The sequence below is a fragment of the Pyxicephalus adspersus genome, chromosome 10 (genome assembly GCF_032062135.1).
Source record: "Pyxicephalus adspersus chromosome 10, UCB_Pads_2.0, whole genome shotgun sequence".
NCBI classification, from domain to species: Eukaryota; Metazoa; Chordata; class Amphibia; order Anura; family Pyxicephalidae; genus Pyxicephalus; species Pyxicephalus adspersus.
The window spans coordinates 56,464,088-56,485,844 of NC_092867.1; the positions used below are offsets into that span (position 1 = coordinate 56,464,088).

A 21,757-nucleotide genomic window follows, 5' to 3' on the forward strand; every position below is an offset into this window, starting at 1 on the left:
GTCTTTGCCCACACTCCTCTGACTCAGAGGAACAGCAGGTGGGGCTTGTGATGTCCTTACTGCAAGGTGATCCTCAGTCCTGGGCTTTCAGTTGGCTACCTGGTAATCCTGCCCTTCTTTTTGTAGATTCATTCTTTCAAGCACTTGGTCTTCTATATGATGATCCTGATCGGCAGCATCTACCGAAGGCCAAATCCGCTCTCCGTTACTTGCTCCGGAGGAGTACTGCTCTATATTTCGCCGGTGGTCTGCTGATTTACAGTAAAATGACCCCACTCTCCATTCTCAGTTCCTGCTAGGACTGTCTGAAAAGATTAAAGATTCTCTTTTGCACTATCCCCCACCTGAGAGTCTGGATGCCACCATGCAGCTGGCAATTAAAATTGACTGATGCTTCTAGGAACTTTGCCAGGAACGAGCGGCGCAATTTCCAGAAGCTACTATCCCTCTTGGTAACTTACTAGAGGCTACTGAACTTTCAGCAGAACCCATGGAGACTAACCGGTCTAAACTGGCAGCCTCCAAGCGTGTGCGTCACCGAGCGAAAAACTTCTGTTTGTACTGTGGAGGTAATGGACATTACACAAATAACTGTCCTCTCAAGCACTCAAAAGTCTTGGCCTAGAGGATGGTAGGGAGGATTCCCTAGGCTGTTCATTCAGCACTCCCCTAAAAAGATTACATACACAGTTTATCTCTTTTTTCCTGATCAGACTATTTGGGCTGGGACCTCTCTGGATTCTAGTGCCCCAGCCAACTTCATGGATTAGACCATGTTTCTAAGCACCGGATTCCGCTGGTAGCCCGGAAAAATCCCATTCCTATTTCAGTGATCAATGATAGGGTAATACCTGAGCCCATTTGATTCAAGACCAGGCCACTATCCTTACGGGTAGATGCACTTCTTTTTGAGACTTTGGACTTCCTGGTAATGACCAATCTAGTCAATCAATTCCTTCCAGGCATGCCATGGCTCCGCCAACACTCTCCAGTGATAGACTGGGTTTCTGTGGAGACAATCTGTCCTGGAGTTCTAGCTGTTATCACAACTGTCTTCTAAAGATTGAACCAGCAAAGATTTTCTGGATGTTTTCTCCAAGCAAAAGGCAGAGACCCTGTCACCTCATCGCCCTTATGACTGCTTCATTGAGCTCTTACCTGGAACTATGCCTCCTCGTGGTCATGTCTGTCCCCTGTCTAGACCCGAGACTCAGGCTGTGTCTGAAAATATTAAAGGTAACCTCGAAAGGGGTTTGATTTGCAAGTCCACCTCACCTGCTGGCGCTGGTTTCTTTTTTGTCAGTAAGAAGGATGGGTCTCTGCTTCCCTGTATAGATTACAGAGGCCTGAACAAAATACCGGTTAAAAACAGATATACATATCCATGGTGCCACTGTTTTCACTAAGCCAGATCTGCATGGAGCCTACAACCTCATCCGAATCAAGGAAGGGGATGAGTGGAAAACCGCTTTCGGGGTGGTCACTATGAATATCTTATCATGCCATTTTGGTGTTGTAATGCCCCTGCAGTATTTCAGAACTTTGTTAATGACATTTTTCGTGACCTCCTCTACACTTGTGTTGTAGTATACCTGGATGACATACTAATCTTTTCCAGGGACCTTCTAACGCACCAGAAACATGTAAAGACTGTATTTCTACACATTAGAGAGAATAAATTCTATGCCAAATTGTATAAATGTCTCTTTGAACTCCCTGAAGTGCCCTTTCTGGGTTATATTGTCTCCAATCAGGGATTACGTATGGGAAAGGTTTCCACTGTTCTGAAGTGGCCGTTACTGCAAGAACTAAAAGCTATTTAAGGATTTCTTGGCTTCGCCCATTATTATAGACAGTTTATTAAGGATAACTCTTCCATTGTGGCTCTTACCCAGAAGGGGGCAACTGTAAATTGTGGCCTAAGGAGGCTTTTCAGGCCTTTGATGTCTTGGAGCAGGCCTTCACATCAGCTCCTGTTTAATGCACCCTGACCCAAGTAAGCCATTCTTTCTTGAGGTTGATGCCTCCACTGTGGGGGTAGGGGCTGTACTCTCCCAGCATGGCACCTCTGGCAAATTATGTTCCAGTGGCTTTTTCTTGAGGAAATGAAAAAGAAAGGAATTACACTATAGGGGATTGAGAGCTGCTGGTTGTGAAACTTGCACTGGAGGAAAGGAATCATCTTCTTGAGGGAGCTTTCTTCCCTGTCACAATTTACACAGATCACAAGAATCTCTTGTACCTCCAAACTACCCAAAGACTTAATTCACGGCAGGCTCGTTGGGCCCTATTTTTCTCTAGATTTGATTTCACACTTACCTTTCACCCTGGGACTAAGAACACTAAGGCAGATGCCTTGTCTCGCTTCTTTGATTCTGAGGATACTGAACCTGAACCTTCACATATCATTGATCCTTCCAGAATTCTGTTGGCTGCCCCTGTACACTTGAAACACTTCTAAAAACGTCTCCCCGTCCCCATATCTTTGCATGGGGCATAATTCTAGGGTTGCCAATCACCAAGGGCTGTGAAAAACCTTTGACTACAGCTCACGCCTGTATTGGTGGCCAACATTAGGTCAAGATGCTAGAGACTTTATTGCTGCCTGCTCCAAATGTGCTCAAAACAAAGTCCCAAGAAGATTACCATCTGGTCCACTCCTTCATCTGCCTGTAAGTGTCCTTGGACCCATATTTCCACGGCTTTATCATGGATCAACCTCCATCAAATGGTTGCACAGTTATTTTTGTTGTAGTGGATTGCTTTTGCAAAATGGCTGATTTCAGCCCTTTCTTCCTGACCTATGGGTGTCACCCCAGAGTACCTCCTCCTATTCCTTCTGGTTCAGAAGTTCCGTCCGCCACAGAAGTCAGAGCCAAGTTCCATGAAATCTAGGAAGATGCTCAAAGGGCATTTCATAAATCCTCTCTTTGCCAAAAAAAATGGGGAGATAAAAAGAGGAGCCCTGCCCCTAGATTTGCACCGGGAGATAAGGTCTGGTTGTCCACCAAGCATATACGTCTGTGGGTCCCATCTCCTAAACTGGCTCCCCATTTTAATGGACCCTTCTCTATTTTATCAGGGTAAATAGGACACCAATAAATTGTGGCTGCCCTCCAGTATTCGGACTCCTAACTCTTTTCATGTGTCTCTCCTGAAGCCTCTCATTCTCAACTGTTATTCCCACAAATCCCCTCCTCCTGCTCCTGGTCAGGTGGATTCTGAGGAAGAGTTTGAAGTAGAGTCCATTATTGATTCTAGACTGCTTTGTGGTAAACTACAATATCTGGTCCATTGGGGAGGCAATGGTCCTGAGGAACGATCTTGGCTATCTCATGCGGATCTTCATGCATCTCTGGTGGAAACCGCCTGCCTGCCTGTTAGCCTCACTATATACATTCCTTGCCTTTGCAATAGGTGTGTTACCTGAGGCTCCATCTTGTGTCTGTTTCTAAGTCCTGATTCCCTGGTTCTGACCTTGGTTTGTTTGACTTCGATTGTTCACCGCCTACCCTGATCTGGTCCTGCTCTGGTTTTCAGGATTGCCTAATGATTTAGTACTACGCTTTGGTTCCATCCGCAGTCAGCTGCCTTCTGCATCGGTATGTCTGCAGGCCACAACCTGGGTCCATCACTCTTTGCTGGGTGTTTCTCAGCTCCTACCTGTGCAGATTGCACAGAGGTTCCACTTCCCCATACTTGTGGCAAATCGGTAACATCTTAAATGTTAACTAAAATCAAGTTATAGAACATTAAACCATTGGGAAACCATATAAAAAACAGAAGTGCCCCCACTCATCTCCACATTTTACCTGTACATGTGTAGGAACAGAAAACTCTGAAAATACCACCACTATTGTGACCATTAGTGGTGGCTCATTCACCAACACCACATATGCAATCCTCTGGCTAATTTCAGAGTACAAGTCAATGGAAGCCTCTGGTAACTCAAAGGTGTTGAGAAGCAACATGTTACATTCCGCAAAAACATCTGCCCACAACCACCTGCACCACAATCCACAACTGCCTACAATCACTTGCAAAATTGATTCCCAACCCCCTCTCTCCATTCAGTTTATTGGGAGCAGTTGGCACAGCAAGTGTAGAAGTTAGGCTATGTATTTTATTTTTTTAATAGCATCAGAAATACATTTTATGATGTCTTTTATGGTACAACATTTAGTACTGTGAAAAAACATAGTTCTCCTAAGTGAAGGTCTAAAGACACCACCAGCCAGATGTAGGTATTATTGGTAATTAGCCACCATTTTTTCTTATCCAACTTTATTTGTATCATGGGGAAACTGACAAAGCAAACAAAAAATTTGCAAATCATGTCTTCTTTTCAAAATGTGAATAATGACCAAACTGGACACCTAACAGTAACAAGGAGAAATGAAAAAAAAAGGAAAACCAGCATAGGGGAACTTGTAAATTTAGAGTGATGCCTAACTACACCCCCACTCCTCCCACATACAACTGACTAGATTTATTTGCACGGCTAGTATTGTTTTTTTAATGTCCTGGGTAAACTAAAACTAAGTAAAACATGTCCAATTTTATGTTTTTAGTTATTTTTAGGGATTTATTTATTCCCACTGTCATGAACAATAAATCCCATAGTACTTCTACTGATAGTAACAAATTTGATTTGGGGGTCATTTTCTACCCACAAAAGTTGATGAAGCTTATTATACTCCCAACAATGAGGTTCATTTTAGTGGCACATTATTGGACTTAATTTTACACCCACTGTCATCAAAAATTATCCCTTTAGTACTTCTACTGACTGTAACTATTCTATTTGAGGCTCATTTGCTACCCACAAAAGTTGATGAAGCTTTAATAACTTATATTTATAAAGCATCAATATATTATGCAGCGCTTTACAAAGTCATGTTACTAGATGTCCCTCAAAAGGGGCTCACAATCTAATGTCCTTACCATAGTCATATGTCATAACCACAGTCCAAGGTCACTTTATTGGGAGAAGCCAATTACCCTAACCTCATGTTTTTAAAACTTTGAAAAGCCATGCAAATAGCTTCCTGGCTGAGATTCATATCTGGGATCTACCTATGCAAAGGCTCCTGAGTGCTCAGAGCCTATTATACACCAACTGACACCAATGATGGGGGTTATTTTATACCCAATGACACCAGCGGTGGCTCCTATTATATGCCTACTGACACCAATAATGGAGCTTATTATACTCCCAATGACACCAATAATGGGGCTTGTTATACAACCACTGACACCAACGATGGGGCTTGTTAAACACCCAGTGACACCAATGATGGAGCTTATTATACTCCTAATGACAATGATGAGGCTTATGATACTCCCAAGGACACCAGTCATGGGGCTTGTTATACACCCAGTGACACCAATTATGGGGCTTATTATACTCCCAATGACAATGATGTAGCTTGTTACACACCCAGTGACACCAATGATGGGTCTTGTTATACACCCACTGACACCAATGATGAGGCTTATACACCCACTGACACCAATGATGGGGCTTATTATACTCCCAATAACACCAATGATGGGGCCTATACACCCAATGACACCAATGATGGGGCTTGTTATACACCCAGTGACACCAATTATGGGGCCTATTATACTCCCAATGACAATGATGTAGCTGGTTACACACCCAGTGACACCAATGATGGGTCTTGTTATACACCCAGTGACAACAATGATGGGTCTTGTTATACACCCACTGACACCAATGATGAGGCCTATACACCCACTGACACCAATGATGGGGCTTATTATACTCCCAATAACACCAATGATGGGGCCTATACACCCAATGACACCAATAATGGGGCTTGTTATACACCCAGTGACACCAATTATGGGGTTTTTTATACTCCCAATGACAATGATGTAGCTTGTTATACACCCAATGCTATAGTTATTAAAATCAAACAAACCTAGAAGAATTGAAAGCTGAAAGCATTGCTAGAAGAAAACTGCATTGCTAGAACAGAAACTGACAATACAAACCAGGCACAAAAACATCAGCAGCAACAGATGAAACTAACAATAATGAGGATTACAAAAAATCACATCAATACATACCATCCAGATATGCACAGAACAGGGCGCAGGTGTGCGCTAATTTATTGTTTTCAGCTCACCATTGAGTTTACCATCTCCTTCTTAATCGCGCAGCTGAAAATTAATCGCCTTAATTGGCATATTCGCGATCTTTGCCCACTTTTGCAGGAAACCGGCAGGCAAGTTCACAACAACTTGTGCCCGACTCGCCGTAATAGAGCTTGCTGACCGGCATGTACGTACCCGTGTCGAGCGTACGCGTATTTCATTGATAAATCAGGCATTATAGCTCTATAGTACTTTAACTGAGAATAACAACTTTGATTCAGGGCTCATTTTCTACTCATAAAAGTTAAAAGATAACATGAGGTCTACTTAACTGGCAATGACACCGATGTTGGAATTTTGTTTTTACTTTTACTAAAACCAATGAAGCGTCTGTTCACACTTCCATGGTCACCAATTACAGGACCTATCCTTATCCCACGAATACTGATAATGGGGCTTATTATACACCCAATGACATCAATGATGGGGCTCATTAAACTCCCAATGACACCAAATTTTATGATTTGAAATACTCCCAAGCATTTCCCTGAAGTCCGATCAACAATGCAGCTTCTCATGACCTTTTTCATGTCTGACGAGGAGCGAATTTTGTTTAAAACATTTCCCACATACAGAAGAGCAAAATGGCTTTTTCCCCATGTGAACTCTCTCATGGGTAAGAAGGTGGGCTCTCTCCCTGAAACATTTTCCACCATTAGAACATGAATATGGCTTCTGTTTATCTTGTGAGATAGTGGAAGGTTCCCCACTGTTAAGTCTACCTTCTGAAGAAAACATACAAAGCTCGAAAGAAGCGTCATACACACTCTCATGCGTACAAACAATAGATTCTAATGTCCACCATGACCTTAGCTAGCCAAAGCCAATCACACAATGCTAGCTGAACCTTGCATTGAATGGAGGGACCTAAGAAATAAGGGATTTTCTCCGGTTTAAACCACACACTCTTTATGGCTTTCTCAAACTTTTAACATGGGGGAACTCTTTAAAATAACTTTCAAGTCTTCAGGGAACCCATTTTGTTAATTACTATATCCACAGCTCACTGTATATTAGTGTGAAGGTCAATGGGAAAATGCCTCTTACATTGCTGGCCAGTGGGAAGAATGTCACCCTTTCAAATGACCAAAAAGACTATTGGTGTTACTGGCCTAAGTAGCACAAATTGCTCATTGTTCAAGGAAGCCTCAGCAACCTCTGGAGGAACCCTAGTTGAGAAACACAGCCCTTAAATCTTAAAGCATAACTGCTCATTCAAACTAATTTACAGATATCCATGGTGCCCTCTTGTATAAGCTGGGTATGTACATGGCACTTCCATCATTTTGTGGATATATTTACTGAGGTCTCCTGGACCTCTGCTACTGTGCATGCTGTGGGTCTACCTAATTCAGGTCCCACTGAGAATAAGAGTTGGGTCTACTTCGTGCTCTTCCATCCTTCCGGAATGATATGTCCAACAGACTAAAAGATGGTCCAAATAGACAAACAAGTTGGTCAGATGACTATCAATTTTTTGACGCCCTAGTGTTGGGTCTCAGGAATTTGCCTTGAGTCGAAGACTAATTCTTCCAGTGTCAGTTCTTCTTACTTTCAGCTTTACCACATACTATCAGTTGTATCTACGTGATCATCCTGGAGGATCCTGGAATCTTCCCACATGGAATCCTTGGAAGGATGGGGACATTTTCCTTGGGTTTTTCTCTTACTGGATCCATCTGTAGGAAACACACAAAGTCACATAAGGTGCAGGGTGGGCACCAGGGATGCAGCTAGTAGTAAATATTCACATTTATCTGGACCTGTTCTGCAATTTTGAAGAGGTTTTATAGCTTTTCCAAGCCACACGTTCAAGTCCAATGATGGTCAGGAACATACTACAGAACTTGGCACCACACTAGTAGTAAAGATTTTTCAGTCCAAGCACCATGAAAAACTAATTGGCATCTTACCCACCATGCACACATAAGAAATGTAAAGGTGGGGTGCTGCCTAACTCAAAGATCAGACATCCTATCACTAATTAGTAAGGTTCGAAATCAACATTTCAGGTTGAAATACCTTTAGTCTGCTATGGCCCTCTACCCTATATGCACTGCAGCCTCCTGCGGGCCATGACTAGAATGACATTGTATCTACTTATTTTAGGTGAGATTTTTTCTAAAGTTTACTCTTATGCATGGTATGAGGTCATTTTCTACTAAGACCAAACCCCTGAAAACCCTTGCTAAAATAAATTTACCAGATTGCTGGTCAGTGGGAAGAACCTGTCTCCTTTTTACAGTGGTGGTCAAAATGATCACTGGGGCCATACGAATAGCTTTACCAAGTGGCATTGGACTTGGAACCATGAAGTCAACATCAGGTGTGAAGACCTAGAGTAACCCTAGGTGAGATTTCCTGGTTCCACATCTAACATCTTTCCAACAGGTGGACATGAAGAGAATATGGGGTCCCTCCAGTAACATCCAGTTCCTTGTTTTGAACAACAATCTTATTTTCCCTGTAATGGTGTACTTTCTCCTTGCTTCAACTGAATGTTAACAGAGGGACCCCAGTAACCAAAATGTTCCATAAACTCTATTTAGACCTTTTTGAGGGATATTGTGCAAGTTTGCACCAGAAATTAGGACAAGAAATTATCAGAATGTATACCATGATAGGGAAAATTGGACTGTTGTAGTGTCTGAACAAGGAGAATTTGTGATACTGGATTTAGTGTTCATTACTCACCTGCGCTGATCTCTGGAGGAATTTCCTTCTCCTTACATGGGCCATCAGCCATCATGTACTGATGTTCTGCTTCCTGCTTCACTTCAACCTTAACAGTGACTGAATTTTTAACCTAGGTAAAGGTAAATATAATATACACTATACTCAAACACATCACTCAATGCTCGCAAGAGATAAGGAGGTAGATGTACTCTACTGTATATATACATATGAAGACATTATACCAGACACATGGACATTTAGGGTAGGTGTTGACAGGCAAGTCCCGAAAGATGGAAGTAAGATGGAGGTCAACTGCACCAAATAATGTCATCAGAAGGCCAATAACAGGAAACATTTGGATATGGTATTTTCATCTACCTTATCCTCATGAGAGATCTCCTGATGTTCCTGTGTGGAATCCCGGGAATACAGAGGACGTGGACATCTCTCTGGAGGGTTTTCATTACTGGATCCATCTGTAGGAACACACACACTGCCTGAATACGTTGTTTTTATGTCAGAGGATGTGCGTATTTAGGTGGACCCTCAATTCAAGAATTCGAAGTCTCCTCTTACCCAATAGTGTGAGGGGTGACAGGTTCTTCATGAGGATCTCCTTCTACAAATTTCTGTATATATATTCTGCCTGTTTCAGAATGAAGGAAAGGTTTGTAGACACAAAGAAAACCCATTTATCTGTCACACATGCAATGAAAGGGTTTGTTTTTAATTATAAAAAATAATAGTTGTGAGGCACCTTTAAGGATTAAAGGGCACCCAGTTATAGAATTACTAATGCAGCTCTCCCACATTGATTTGCCTTCTAACCCCGCCACATCCAGTCCACATACACCCTGTGCTGGAACCCACTTCCCTCATAATATATGGACATCACAACTTATTTACCATTGGGATCTCTTCACATGCCCCCAGCAATAAGATTCTGACATAGCAGCTACTTCCTGTCATAGGCTCTGGGCTACAACAAAATGACCACCTAGAAAATCAGTGAGCAATTCCTTCAATTTTGTGCCCTGGGAAGATGGCTTTCAGTTTGTTTACATCAACTGCCAGTCAGACTCACCTACCAAAGGAATGAAAGTATCCAGAAATAATAGGATTAACTATAACAACCTTGTAATACCTTGTTAAAATAAGCTACCCAGTGTTTAACGGCAATTTTTTATGCTGGGTGGAAAGAAATTGTAGGTGAGTGGCAGCCCTTGTATTGTGACCCAACTCTTCAGTAACCACCCAAAAACAGACGGGTGGTTACTGAAAAGAGCTCAAAATGGCTGGGGAGAACACTGCTACCCAATCATAAATGCGTTTTATTGACCATACCTTTTATTTATTGAATATCCACATGCTAATGTCTAATACATGAATTGTACTTCTTGATAGATTTGTTCACTCTTGGCTGAAGTGGCTTGAATCAAGTGGATGGAGTGAAAAAATCAGGAGTTTAAAAACAAAAGGAGTTAAATCCTTATAGTAAGCACAAATTGTAAGTAAACGTTTTTTTTAACTCCCTCCAAACAATCATTGTAACTGGGAAACTGAGTGGTAGCCAAGTGGAAGGTTTGGTTCAGTGAACAGTCTGCCATATGTATGCACAAATGGAGCAACAACTCCGAGGTGACAGATGTGAGCAAGTGGCCTTTCTGGTATCTCGCAATGGACAGCTGGAGAAGCGCATTGCAACACTGAGATAACTGGATCACCTTGAGAGGGGTCTCCTGCTCACTGAGCAGGCAGTTAATGGCTTACATGTGGAGGGTGGAGAGGTTAATCAGGATGAACATGTACGGAGTTGGGTTACTGTAGCTAGAGGGAGTGGTAGGGACTCCCAGAAAAGGAAGGCCAGCCCTGTGTTTGAGCACCCCAACATGTTTGCAAAGTTATGTGAAGATGTGCAGGTGGCAAACCCAGTGGTGGCAACTCTAGATGTTACTGCTACCCCTAACAGCCGGGAGAGCAGCACATCTACTATGGGTGGGGAGGGAAACGCAGGAAGGAAAAGACAATTGGTAGTCATAAGGGATTCTATCATCAGGAGGACGGATAGAATAGTTTGTCGCCCGGATCCCTTCAACCGAATGGTTTGCTGTCTCCCTGGCACAAGGATTCGGCATTGGGTGGACCGAGTGGACAAATCACTGGGAGAGGCTGGACAGGACCCAGCTGTCTTGGTCCATGTTGGAACCAATGACAAGATAGATGGAAGATGGAAGATCCTTAAAAATCAGTTTAAAGAACTAGGTTCATAGAGCACTGTGGTGACTTTTCATTGGGGTACAACCTGTATGCCAGAGATAGTTTGCACCTAAATGAAAGGGGGTCTGCTGTGATAGGGGAAAGATTTAGGGGAATGGTACAGGGATATTTAAACTACAACAGAGGGAGGTGAGGCAGGTTATTAAGGTGGCAGAAAGGTTAGTCAGGGGTCAATAGGGATAGTTGGGGGGAGGGTTATGGATAAATATAAGGAGCTTCCCATGTTACAAACAAACATTGGATTGTGCAGTACTAGTTGTACTGAAAAACAAAAGGATTTGGCAAACAATTATGGTAAATGCAGCCATGGTTTATAGAGCCTGTTCACCTATGCTAGAAGTCTAGCAAACAAGATAGGGGAGATGGAGGCCTTAATGAATGAAGAACATTAAGAATTAGTTGGTATTGCTGAATCCTGGCTTTGTTCTTCGCATGACTGGGCCGTCAATATTCCTGGGTATACTCTCTTTAGTGAAGACAGAGTCAAACAAAAGGGTGGTGGTGTCTGTCTGTATGTGAGAAGTGATCTAAAAGTGAATGTTAAAAAAGAAATTCCGGATGGCACAAGCAATGAGGTTGAGGCATTATGGGTGGAGTTGAATGTGGGGTTGAACAAAACACAATTAATTATTGGAGTCTTAGACTCCCCAGTGCTAAGGAAGAAATAGAAAATCAACTACTGGCACAGATATTTATACAAATGCAATCAACAGGCAGGGTTTATTGGCAAAAGATTATTTTGTAATAATCATAATTCCTACATATAAAGAGGTTCAACAGAATTTCCTAACATTTACAGTGTTCATTGGTACTGCCTCTTGTTTTAGTATCAAATAAATGCGTGGGGCTTCGTCAATGAACTGGGATGCGCTACACAGGATTCGTCCCCCCCTACCCCATGTCACCCGGGAGGCCGTTCCTGCAGGGAATGCCCTGGCCCAGGTACACACCTCCTAAGCACATCACAGCAGGTTACCACGCTGAGAACATGCACATGACCAGGAGAACTTCCAGATTTTCGGATCTCATATGTGAAGACCGCGGCTACTACATAACTTTTAAGATGATTGTTAATGATATTATTCATTGTGTTTATATACTACAATATTTGGATAGGATATATTATATATGCGCTATAGTACAATCAACAATTCGCATACTAACTGAAATATACGAGAGGTTTCTGATCAGTTCCTGGCTTTCCCACCTTCCAGATGAAATAGAAAAATGAGTGTGGGGGCATATGACAGCCTAATATCTTCGTATGTAACTGTGCAAATATCACGTCATGAAGTTTTTGTTTCTCCAGGGAAAGTCAGCAAAGGACATTCACACTGAGATGTCACAAACACTGGGGAAGAAGTGTCCTTCCTACAGCACTGTCAAAACCTGGATATCTTCTTTCAAGGCATTTCATCGTTGAAGATGAGCCCCGCAGTGGGTGCTCCCCAACCTCAACTGACCCGGCGACCTGTGATGCTGTCCATGAGCTAATTATTCAGTACTGGCGAACATCCGCAAAAAAGAAAGCCTAGATACTTGACATCTCACGGGAGTGTTATCACCACTATCCTAGACATGCGCAAGCTTTCAGCGAACTGGGTGCTGAAATGTTTGAACAGTGATCAAAAGAACGAGTTGAAGCATTCAAAGCCATTTTGGCCCATTTTGAGGCTGCACAGGACTTTTTGGCTAGGTTGGTGACTGAGGATGAAACCTGGCTCCACATCTATGATCCTGAAACCAAGGAACAGTCAAAAGAATGGCGCCACAGTGCGCCCCAGAGGCCGAAGAAGTTCCAAACCCAAAAATCAGCCAAAAAAGTCAGGGCGTCTGTTTTCTAGGACAAAGACGGTATTCTGTTGGTGGACTACCAACCTCAGGGCTCTAGTATCACCGGACAGGTTTATGCTACCCTCCTGGACCAGCTGAAAGAGGCAATTAAGACAAAACGCAGTGGAAAGTTGACCTAACAAATCCTTTTTTTGCAGGACAATGCACCTGCGCACACATCAAACTTTGTGGCTGCCAAATTTTACACCCTGGGTTTCTAATTAATTAACCATCCCCCCTACTGACCTGACCTGGCCCCTTCGGACTATTATCTGTTCCCGAATTCGAAAATACACCTGAAGGGGCAACGTTTTGACGACATTTCTGACGTCAAAGATGCTGCTGAGACCTGGTTTGCGCCCCAACCAAAGAACTTTTATGTGAACGGTCTAGAAAAACTGAAACTATGCTGTATCAAGTGCACCGGTCTCAGGGGGGAATATGTTGAATAAATGTGGTACCTCTGGCTCTCTTATTCTGGGCAAAGCCAGGAACTTCTCAGCACCCCCTCGTATTTACTGTAAACCTAGAAAAACTACAAGCTTGTGTAGTGAACATCGTTAGACGGAGAAAAAGCTTTGGAAAGGCACAGACGTCATTAGATTAAACAGACACTTTATTGAACAACAGGACACAACAACTGTTGATTGGTGGTTACTTTTTAGGTTACTGAATGGTGACGTGAGGGATATCTCTAGCCTTGTTATAGAACACTCATTTTCCAGGTCATGTGAATCTCTAGCAGCTTCTTCTGGAAATAACGTCAGCACAGAAACCAGAAAATCACCTTCACCAACTGAATTTATTAATGAAGGTCATGTGCTGGTGGGGCCGGAGTCATAGTTGGCTGGAATGACATTGATTTCGATAGCAAGTCTACAATTTCACCTCTCACACCTGAAACATCATGAAAGTTGAAAACAGACAAAATTTAACTATACTGACCGATCGGGTTGTTTTTGTTCTTTATCCCAGATTCCACCTTTAAACTGTATTCCACCAATCAGAATGCAAAGGATGAACAAACTGTTATAAACACATTCACAAACTTCCAAAAAGTTTCACTAACATGCATTAGGAATCAGTTTGTAGTCAATGGGGAAATCACTTGTTTCCATATTCCAGGGCATGCTGGAAGTCATTTCCTGCAGATGCAGTTTGTTTAGATGCCTGCAAGCCTTGCCCATGGAAAACCAGATGATCACTCAATACTGTGTCAGGTTTTAGAATCTTGTCATCTCAGGCTTTATCGATGAATTTTGGTCAACCTTCAAATCCCAAACCTAATTTCTTAAATTTCAGCATAGGGAGAGAATTTTCAAGGATATATCCCTTGTGGAAGACATTTATGGCTGATGACTCCTTGGTGGCACCATGTACAGGCCTTTGATGACCATCAAAACACCTTCTATTCCATATTTCATTGGGCAGGTCCACCTGGGACTATGAGTGTCGAAAACACAGCCTCTTTTTTATGTGTGTGTGTTGCCGATTAACGTCGGATTGAAAAATGTCTAAGAATTAAGGAGAAACAATACTTAATAGCTAAATCCAATGGAATAGGTTTTGTCTTCTCTTTTGATGACCATACGTGGGGCAGAGGTGATGAGATCCAATCTCTGAAGAACATGATTGAACCAGTGCAATCGCATCTCTTTAAGTTAGGCTGAAATCTTTTTAAAGTATATGAGAATAAATTCCCTCAGTTATATCACATTCTATTCACTGTCAGTTTGCTAAACTCTACTGTTAGACTAATAGTTAGATCTAATCGTAGGTAGAGGCAGTCAAAGTATGAATACAGATCCACAACTATTAGAATTTATGTAAGGTAGTTTAGGTAGACATGTACAACAGCTTCTCTTCTACCTGCTGACCATTTGAAGCCCAATAGAGAACATCATGTCAGCCTTTTGTAGATTAACCAGCCTATGGTATTCTTTCATCTGTTAGGAAATCTATGGCTGAGAGATCTGCATCCTATTCCCAGGTCTTCCCATCTGCTGTGTCTATTATGAAGGCCCCCACCTTCCCCTTTGGTTTAGTTTAATAATATGAATAAGAGGTTTGGGGAGGGTTGATATAGACTAAGGAACAAGGTCAGGACAGTTTTGGTGCTGGATTCCACAAAGACAAAACCACTAAAGGTGGTGGATTTGACCAAGTGTTTTATGAAGCCAACAAACTCCACGTGAACTTCAAATATAAAAAGCACAGAGCAGTACGTAGAGTTTAGAAATCAATACCAGCCAAACAGGAATGCTTTGTCTGAGGGCTCCACGATGCCCCAATGATAAAGGAGATTTGAATGAAATCTTTTTTGACGTCTTATTTAAGTGCCATTTTGTAGCATGGGGTATATTACTTTTAATGAGAGGGATCTAATACTGCCCTTGGTTTTTACAATTAAGGTTTTAGTGTTTCTGAGAAGCCAGTTGCCATGTTACCGTGACATGCCTAGTAGGTTAGGTAATAGGAGAACATGATGTCACCAAAACTGTGAGAATGCAAACAATGGTGGACAAGATTTTTAGGGTCTCTGAGACACCTACCAGGTCACACAATTACACACTTCTCAACCCAACCTTCTAGACAAGTGTTTCTTGACCTTTTTAACATGGAGGAACCCCTGAAATAACTTTCAGGTTTTCAGGTAACCCCAGCTATAAATACTATATCCACAGCTCAAAATCCATTAGTGTGGTGGTCGGTGGAAAGAATGTCACCCTTACAGATAGCCAAAAAGATCAGTGGTGTCACTTAAACTGACCTAAAGGGCACAAACCACTTATGGCTAAACCATTAGCATCCTCTGGAAGAACCCTGGGTAAAAACTCCTGTTCTGAACCCACCACACAAAAATCAAGAGAATATACAAGACCCAGAGAGCCCATCAAAACCTACCGAATCCTTCACAGTTTAATGAACCAAGTACTGCATTTCCCCCCCACCCACTCCTTTTTATCCTTCACAGACTTGTCTATGCCAGTAACCTACAAGTTCTCTAGAATTAGTTTTCCTCCTGCTGTGTTGGGCAGCTCTGTTCCGCTACCATGTCCGTTCTATCTGACATTTCAGGGTCTCCCTCTTCCCTCATCTTTAGCTGCAGGAAACGTTTCTTCTTGTGGGTGTTCTGGTGGCTGATGAGCGTTGCCTTCCTTGTAAAGCTCTTCCCACACTCCAAACAGCAAAATGGCTTCTCCCCTGTATGAGTTCTTTCATGGCTGGCCAGGTTAGACTTCTGGGAAAAGGATTTTCCGCACACAGTGCATGAATAAGGTTTCTCATCAGTGTGAGTTCTTTCATGTGCCAGAAGAAGGCCTTTATAAGCAAATCCTCTTCCACAATGTGAACAGGAGAAAGGTTTTTCACCCGTGTGGCTTAATAAATGTCGGTCAAGGCGGGCCTTGTACGGGAAAGACTGACCACATACAGTGCAGGAATACGGATTCTCCCCCGTGTGAATTCTTACGTGTTTAAGAGCATCACCTTTCTGGAAAAAACGCCGACCACATAAGGCGCACAAAAACGGCCTCACCCCTGCATGAAACTTTTGATGCCGACTCAGGAGAGCCTTTTCTATGAAGCTCTTCCCACATTCCGAGCATGAATAAGGCTTTTCACCTGAATGGATTTTCTGGTGTGAAACAAGATGGGCTTTTTGTGCAAAATCTTTGCCACACTCGGAGCAAGAAAATGGCCTCTCTCCTGTGTGAGAACGCTCATGAGCAACAAGTTTGGTCCTCTGGTCAAAGCTCTTCCCACATTCAGTACATGGAAACTTCTTGGGACGTTTGCGATATTTACGCTGGGTGATGGGGGCTGGAGTAGGAAAGTAAAAAGCAATTTGCGTAGAGGGCCCAGGTGAGAGATAAGGGGCGGGAAGCACTTGAGTGAGATTTGGTGTCCCTGAAATTTCTCCAGTAGGACTTGCCATGGGGCCTTCATCTCCTGCTTTGTTCTTTGGAGAAGTGACTGGTGGTTCCTCCTCGTTGAATCTCCTGTATCGTCCATCTAAAATAAATAAAAGTTAGGTTGGGTTACCAATATCCATACCAATTCTGTCTATTGCAACTCTAGAAACATATATAGTTATAAGTTGAAAAAAGTCCATCAAGTGCAACCATCACCATGAGAGGTATCGAAGAAAAATATGGCCAGATGTTTATGAGCCGAATGCTCATAAACATACCTGCAAGAGTTATATACATCCTATGAATTTATGAACACGCTCTATGTCACTCACCTGTGCTGATCTCCATTGGAATTTCCTCTTCTTTAACTTTCACATGTTCCCTCTCTTCAACTCTTACGTCTCCTTGACTTTCACCAGAGTCTTCAGGACCTGTAAATAAAGATGAGAGTAAAGCCCTCCGCACTGAAATGTATGAGAGACCCCCGGAGAGTGTGTGTGTGGGAAGACTGGTCACGTCTCTTGGCTGGTGACACACAATGACATGATGTGAGGAGGAGAGCGGGAGTCTAATAGAGGATGATGCCTCCTGACTGCCCCACGGGGACCATTACTGTCTACTGACAGAGGAGGAGGGGAGAAGAATAGATTGTTCTAGTGACTGAACAAGGAGAATCTGGGACTCTTTTCTGGATTTAGTGTTTATTCCTCACCTGTGCTGACCACTGGTGGGATTTCCTCCTCCTTACTCTGATCATTATCATCATTCACATCTGCATCTTCTTCAACTTTAATGACAATCAGGCCATCTTTCTCCATCACGTCTTGGTGAAGATCTTCCTGGAGACCCTTCTAAGCGTTCTTAACTGCTGAGAACATCTGATGTGTTATGCTGTTAGAAGCCAAGCTGCAAATATGTAACATTATTATTAAAAATGGATTGTAAGTGTTCTTTAAGGATAAAGAAATCAAAATGATATTGGATGCCCAACATTACTGGACTTTTTCCAGGTTGGAACACCTGCTGCCCCTGTCACGAGGAGTAGTGATCACCCCTGAACTGAGTTCCTGGGTCTGTACACCTGCAGTGCTCATGATGAGGGGTTCCCACATTCCCTGCTGGATTTAGTATTTATAGTTCGGAGAATGGGGATGTGGCATAGCCGATATTGCTAGGTGGAACAGGAATCAGGAATGACGAGAGATCTCATGGTTGAACTATCCAAAGCATAGAAGCCGCAATATCTAAAGTACCAGTTTAGGGCAGATAAAACCTATCAGATAACACTCAAGATCATGCACGATACACATGCCAAGAGTCAGAAGACCAAATTTTCTGCCATCTTAATCAGGGCGCCCATGTTGGATCCCCCAGACTTTTCCATGAAAGTCTATCTTCTCCAGTTTTGGAGAACTTTATTCAAATCAGGTCCAATGAAAGAACCCAAAATCAAAATGGATTATCTACTTAAACCTCAGAGTTTCCAAACACGTAAGGACTCGTGTCACCGTAAATGCCCAAAACCACTTGCCGGAACTGTCTTGTGGACATGACCCGCCAAATCTTCTCCGCGATTTAGCAGATGAAACTCTATACCCAAAACTTTGCCTTTCCTCCATATAGGGGCTGATGATGTCACATCCAAGATGGCGGCACTCAGCAGAAGTCTGGGGCTTCTTGGAAGTCTACACAAGAGAAACATTTAAAGTATAATGTGCATACTGTACAAAAAATGCAGATATCATTGTAAAGGAAGATTATTGAGAGACAGGGTCTGCTTCAAGAACTCACCATTGAACTACTGGTGACACACAAGTGGTCCAAGTGGTGAGCTTAGCAGGGTCACAGATGGGCACTGGGGCTGGTAGTCAAGATTTTGAAAAATTCTACTGTGCAGAATGCCCATTTCCCCTGAAGAGGGAAAACAGAAAAATTTCTAGATCAGTGTTTCTCAATCCTTAAAATCACTTTCAGGTCTTCAGGGAACCCCTTCTATAATTCCTACATTCACAGCTCACAAGTACATTGGTGTCAGGAAACCTGCATCTCCTGATGTCACCTCCTGGCGGCACTGTGATTTAGCACACCTCACCTGTGCTTCCACAGGCAACCAGCGGGTGGCTTCCTGTCAGGAAACCTGAAGATTCCTATGTCATCAGTGGAAGTACATGCAAGGGGTGCCAAACCACAGTGCCACCAGGAGGTGACATAGGAAGCTGCAGGTTTCCTGACAATTACTGTAGTGGTAAAAGGGGTGAATTCCTCTTACATTGCTGGCCAGTGGGAAGAATGTCATCCTTACAGGGATGCAAAATGATCATTGGTGTTACCTAAACTGACCTGAGGGGTACAAACTGTTCATCGCTCAAATAACCCCTAGCACCTTTCTGGAAGAATCCTGGCTGAGAAAGACTGTTCTAGAATATCTCTCGTAGCACGACTCTGCCCTCTGGTCTCACCCATCTAAAGGTCCCTATGATTTTCCCCATGTAATCCAGCCGATCATGTTACGTGAAAGGTCTCCTGGCCATTGTCAGTCTTTGACGTTGCTGAGGGGCCCAATGTGATGACATTGGTGCCGGAGTGTGAATCATTACAACGTTGGTGCCAGTGTGTGAATTATTGCATCGTTGTGCCAGTGTGTGAATCATTACAATGTTCGAGAAGCGGCGCTTTAGGAGTCCATGGTGCACTGTACTCACATTATGCCCTCAATCTTCCCTGCTGAATGTTTAATAGAAAAGAAAAAGAGGACACCTTGTGGCAGGATATAGGTACTGCAGATGACTGGGAAAGGAGCAAAGTATTGCATCCACTGGTTTAAATTAAACATTTTGTTCATTAATTGAATTGGCTGGACTGGACAGGAAGCATGCACCATGATTTATGTGGGCAAACATGTACAGAGCCCCCTATATTATAATGTAAGATGGAGGCTAACCTCCATCTTTTCCCCTCTCCATCCTTTGCTATTGGTCACTGAGCCCGTCAATGGAAATGTAGGCTCGGGAGGAGGTTGGGGGCTGTCAGTTACATTTAATGTCTTCCATCTTAATGCTATAATGTGCTGCAGATTTACTAGTATTCCCATTATGGCAGCCGTGGGCCTGTGATGGTGATTGGTGGAACTGTTCTGTCGTATAACCCGCCTGGACCTACACCGCCCACGCTGACCAATACCAGGCGAGACATGACACGAGCACTGGGCGGAGCTCTGCTGTATGGTAGGAAGAGACGTGTACCTACCCCATTTCTTTCTGCTGGCCATTAGCAAGCTGACAACCACCCTGAGCCTCAGGCCAGAGGGCAGTCATGTAGTCAGTGCCCTGACATGTGACAAGCCTCCAAATGTCACATGACCCCCACCCCAAACAGCCTACAAAGAGGTGGACAAACACCCTGCATGATTTCATACCCCTTTTTATATAACAATAGGAAGACATTATTACCTCCTCACTGCTTTGCCCCTCTGCTTCCTCACACCCCCTCAGGGAGGATTTTGACTCAGCTGCAGCTCCTCCTCCTCATGACTCCAACAAAATGGCCTCCCTCTAGGCGGTCACATGACCTGTGCGCGCGCCCGACAATCAGAACGTAGGGCTTCAAGTTTTTGCCAGCTGGCTGAGCGTCAACAAGCCTGAAACCTAACACTAGAGGCCGGTTGTCTTCCATAACTGACCCAACGACGGGGCGGCGGCCATTTTGTCGTAGCCGCGCATCCCTAATTTAAAAGCAGGTGATGGCGACGTTGTTGTAGCTCAGTATTAACCCCCTGTAAAGTTCATTTTCTTTTTTAGCCTGACACCTGGACTGCCCACCCCAGAGGCAGTGTGGTCTGCACATAGATTGGCCAGCTTTAGGTGGGGCTGATCTGGAGGGGGTGGGAAACTATAAAGGGCCCAAATTAATTTAAAGTGATCTTTTTGTATTGTTTGGTGAAATATATCCTACTTCAGGTCATCTTTATACAATAAATGGATCATAGGGAACTTCGGAGTGCATTCTTTCCTGCTTCTGTCCTCTAGATCTTGGAATTCACCCATATGCCTGCTGAAATAATTCAGAAGGAGAAGTTGGGTAGGTCAGTTTTTTTTTATTTAAAAGGGCCATCTAATGACCCACAAAAATTTCCCCTCGGCAAAATGCCACATTTGTGTCCCGAGCATCTGAAGTGCTTTACCCACAAGCCCAGCACCAAATCTTTCACCTTGGGGAGACGCCATCTTCATGCTCTGAAAGAAACCTCATCCATCAACCAAGGAAACTATTTTCATGTTCAGGGTGTTATAAAACATTTATCCAACACAGATACGCTGCCATGCATCTCGGAGTCCACATGGAGGTGAAGCCACACAGCTGCTTGTACTGTAGAAAGCTGAAAAAATCTAGAACAGCAGGGATTGATCCACACTGGCCCTCATGAGGATCACAGCCATGTTTCTATAGGCCCTCAGGAGAATGGAAGCCATGTTTCTGGTGGCCCCAAAGGAATCAAAGCCATGTTTCTGGTGGCCCTCAAGTGTATCAAAGGTATGATTCTAGTGGCCCTCATGAGAATCAAAGCCATGTTTCTGGTGGTCCTCCAAGGAATCAAAGCCATGTTTTGGGTGGCCATCCTGCGTATCAAGGCCATGTTTCTAGTGGTTCAAATGAGAGTCAAAGCCATGTTTCTGGTGGCTTCCAAGGGAATCAAAGCCATGTTTCTGGTGGCCCTCAAGGATATCAAAGCCATGTTTCTAGTGACCCTCATGAGAATTAAAGCCATGTTTCTAGTGGCCCTCAAGGTAATCAAATCCATGTTTCTGGTGGCCCTCAAGGGTATTAAAACCATGTTTCTGGTGGCCCTCAGGGGAATCAAAGCCATGTTTCTAGTG

At 43.3% G+C, this 21,757-nt stretch overlaps 1 protein-coding gene and 1 long non-coding RNA gene across 4 annotated transcripts in view; both read right to left on the reverse strand.

The window, feature by feature from the left end:
• The window catches only part of LOC140339087 (uncharacterized), a 27,581-nt gene extending 7,113 nt beyond the window's left edge, over positions 1–20,468 (reverse strand). The window contains exons 1-5 of one of the 3 annotated variants that reach the window (XM_072423637.1): positions 20,333–20,468; positions 18,415–18,568; positions 17,596–17,789; positions 17,216–17,314; positions 13,568–16,983 (exon numbers count right to left, since the gene is read on the reverse strand). In XM_072423637.1, coding sequence (XP_072279738.1) covers positions 15,980–16,983; positions 17,216–17,314; positions 17,596–17,701 — 1,209 coding nt within the window. In that variant the 5' untranslated portion in view covers positions 17,702–17,789; positions 18,415–18,568; positions 20,333–20,468 and the 3' untranslated portion in view covers positions 13,568–15,979. The other 2 variants (XM_072423638.1, XM_072423639.1) reach the window with 2 other exon arrangements.
• Positions 4,148–10,641, reverse strand: LOC140339172 (uncharacterized). The gene is made up of 3 exons (XR_011922393.1): positions 9,238–10,641; positions 8,878–8,989; positions 4,148–7,862 (listed from the first exon to the last, which is right to left on the reverse strand). It is a non-coding gene; the product is annotated as an uncharacterized lncRNA (long non-coding RNA).
• Positions 20,469–21,757: the final 1,289 nt, after the last annotated feature.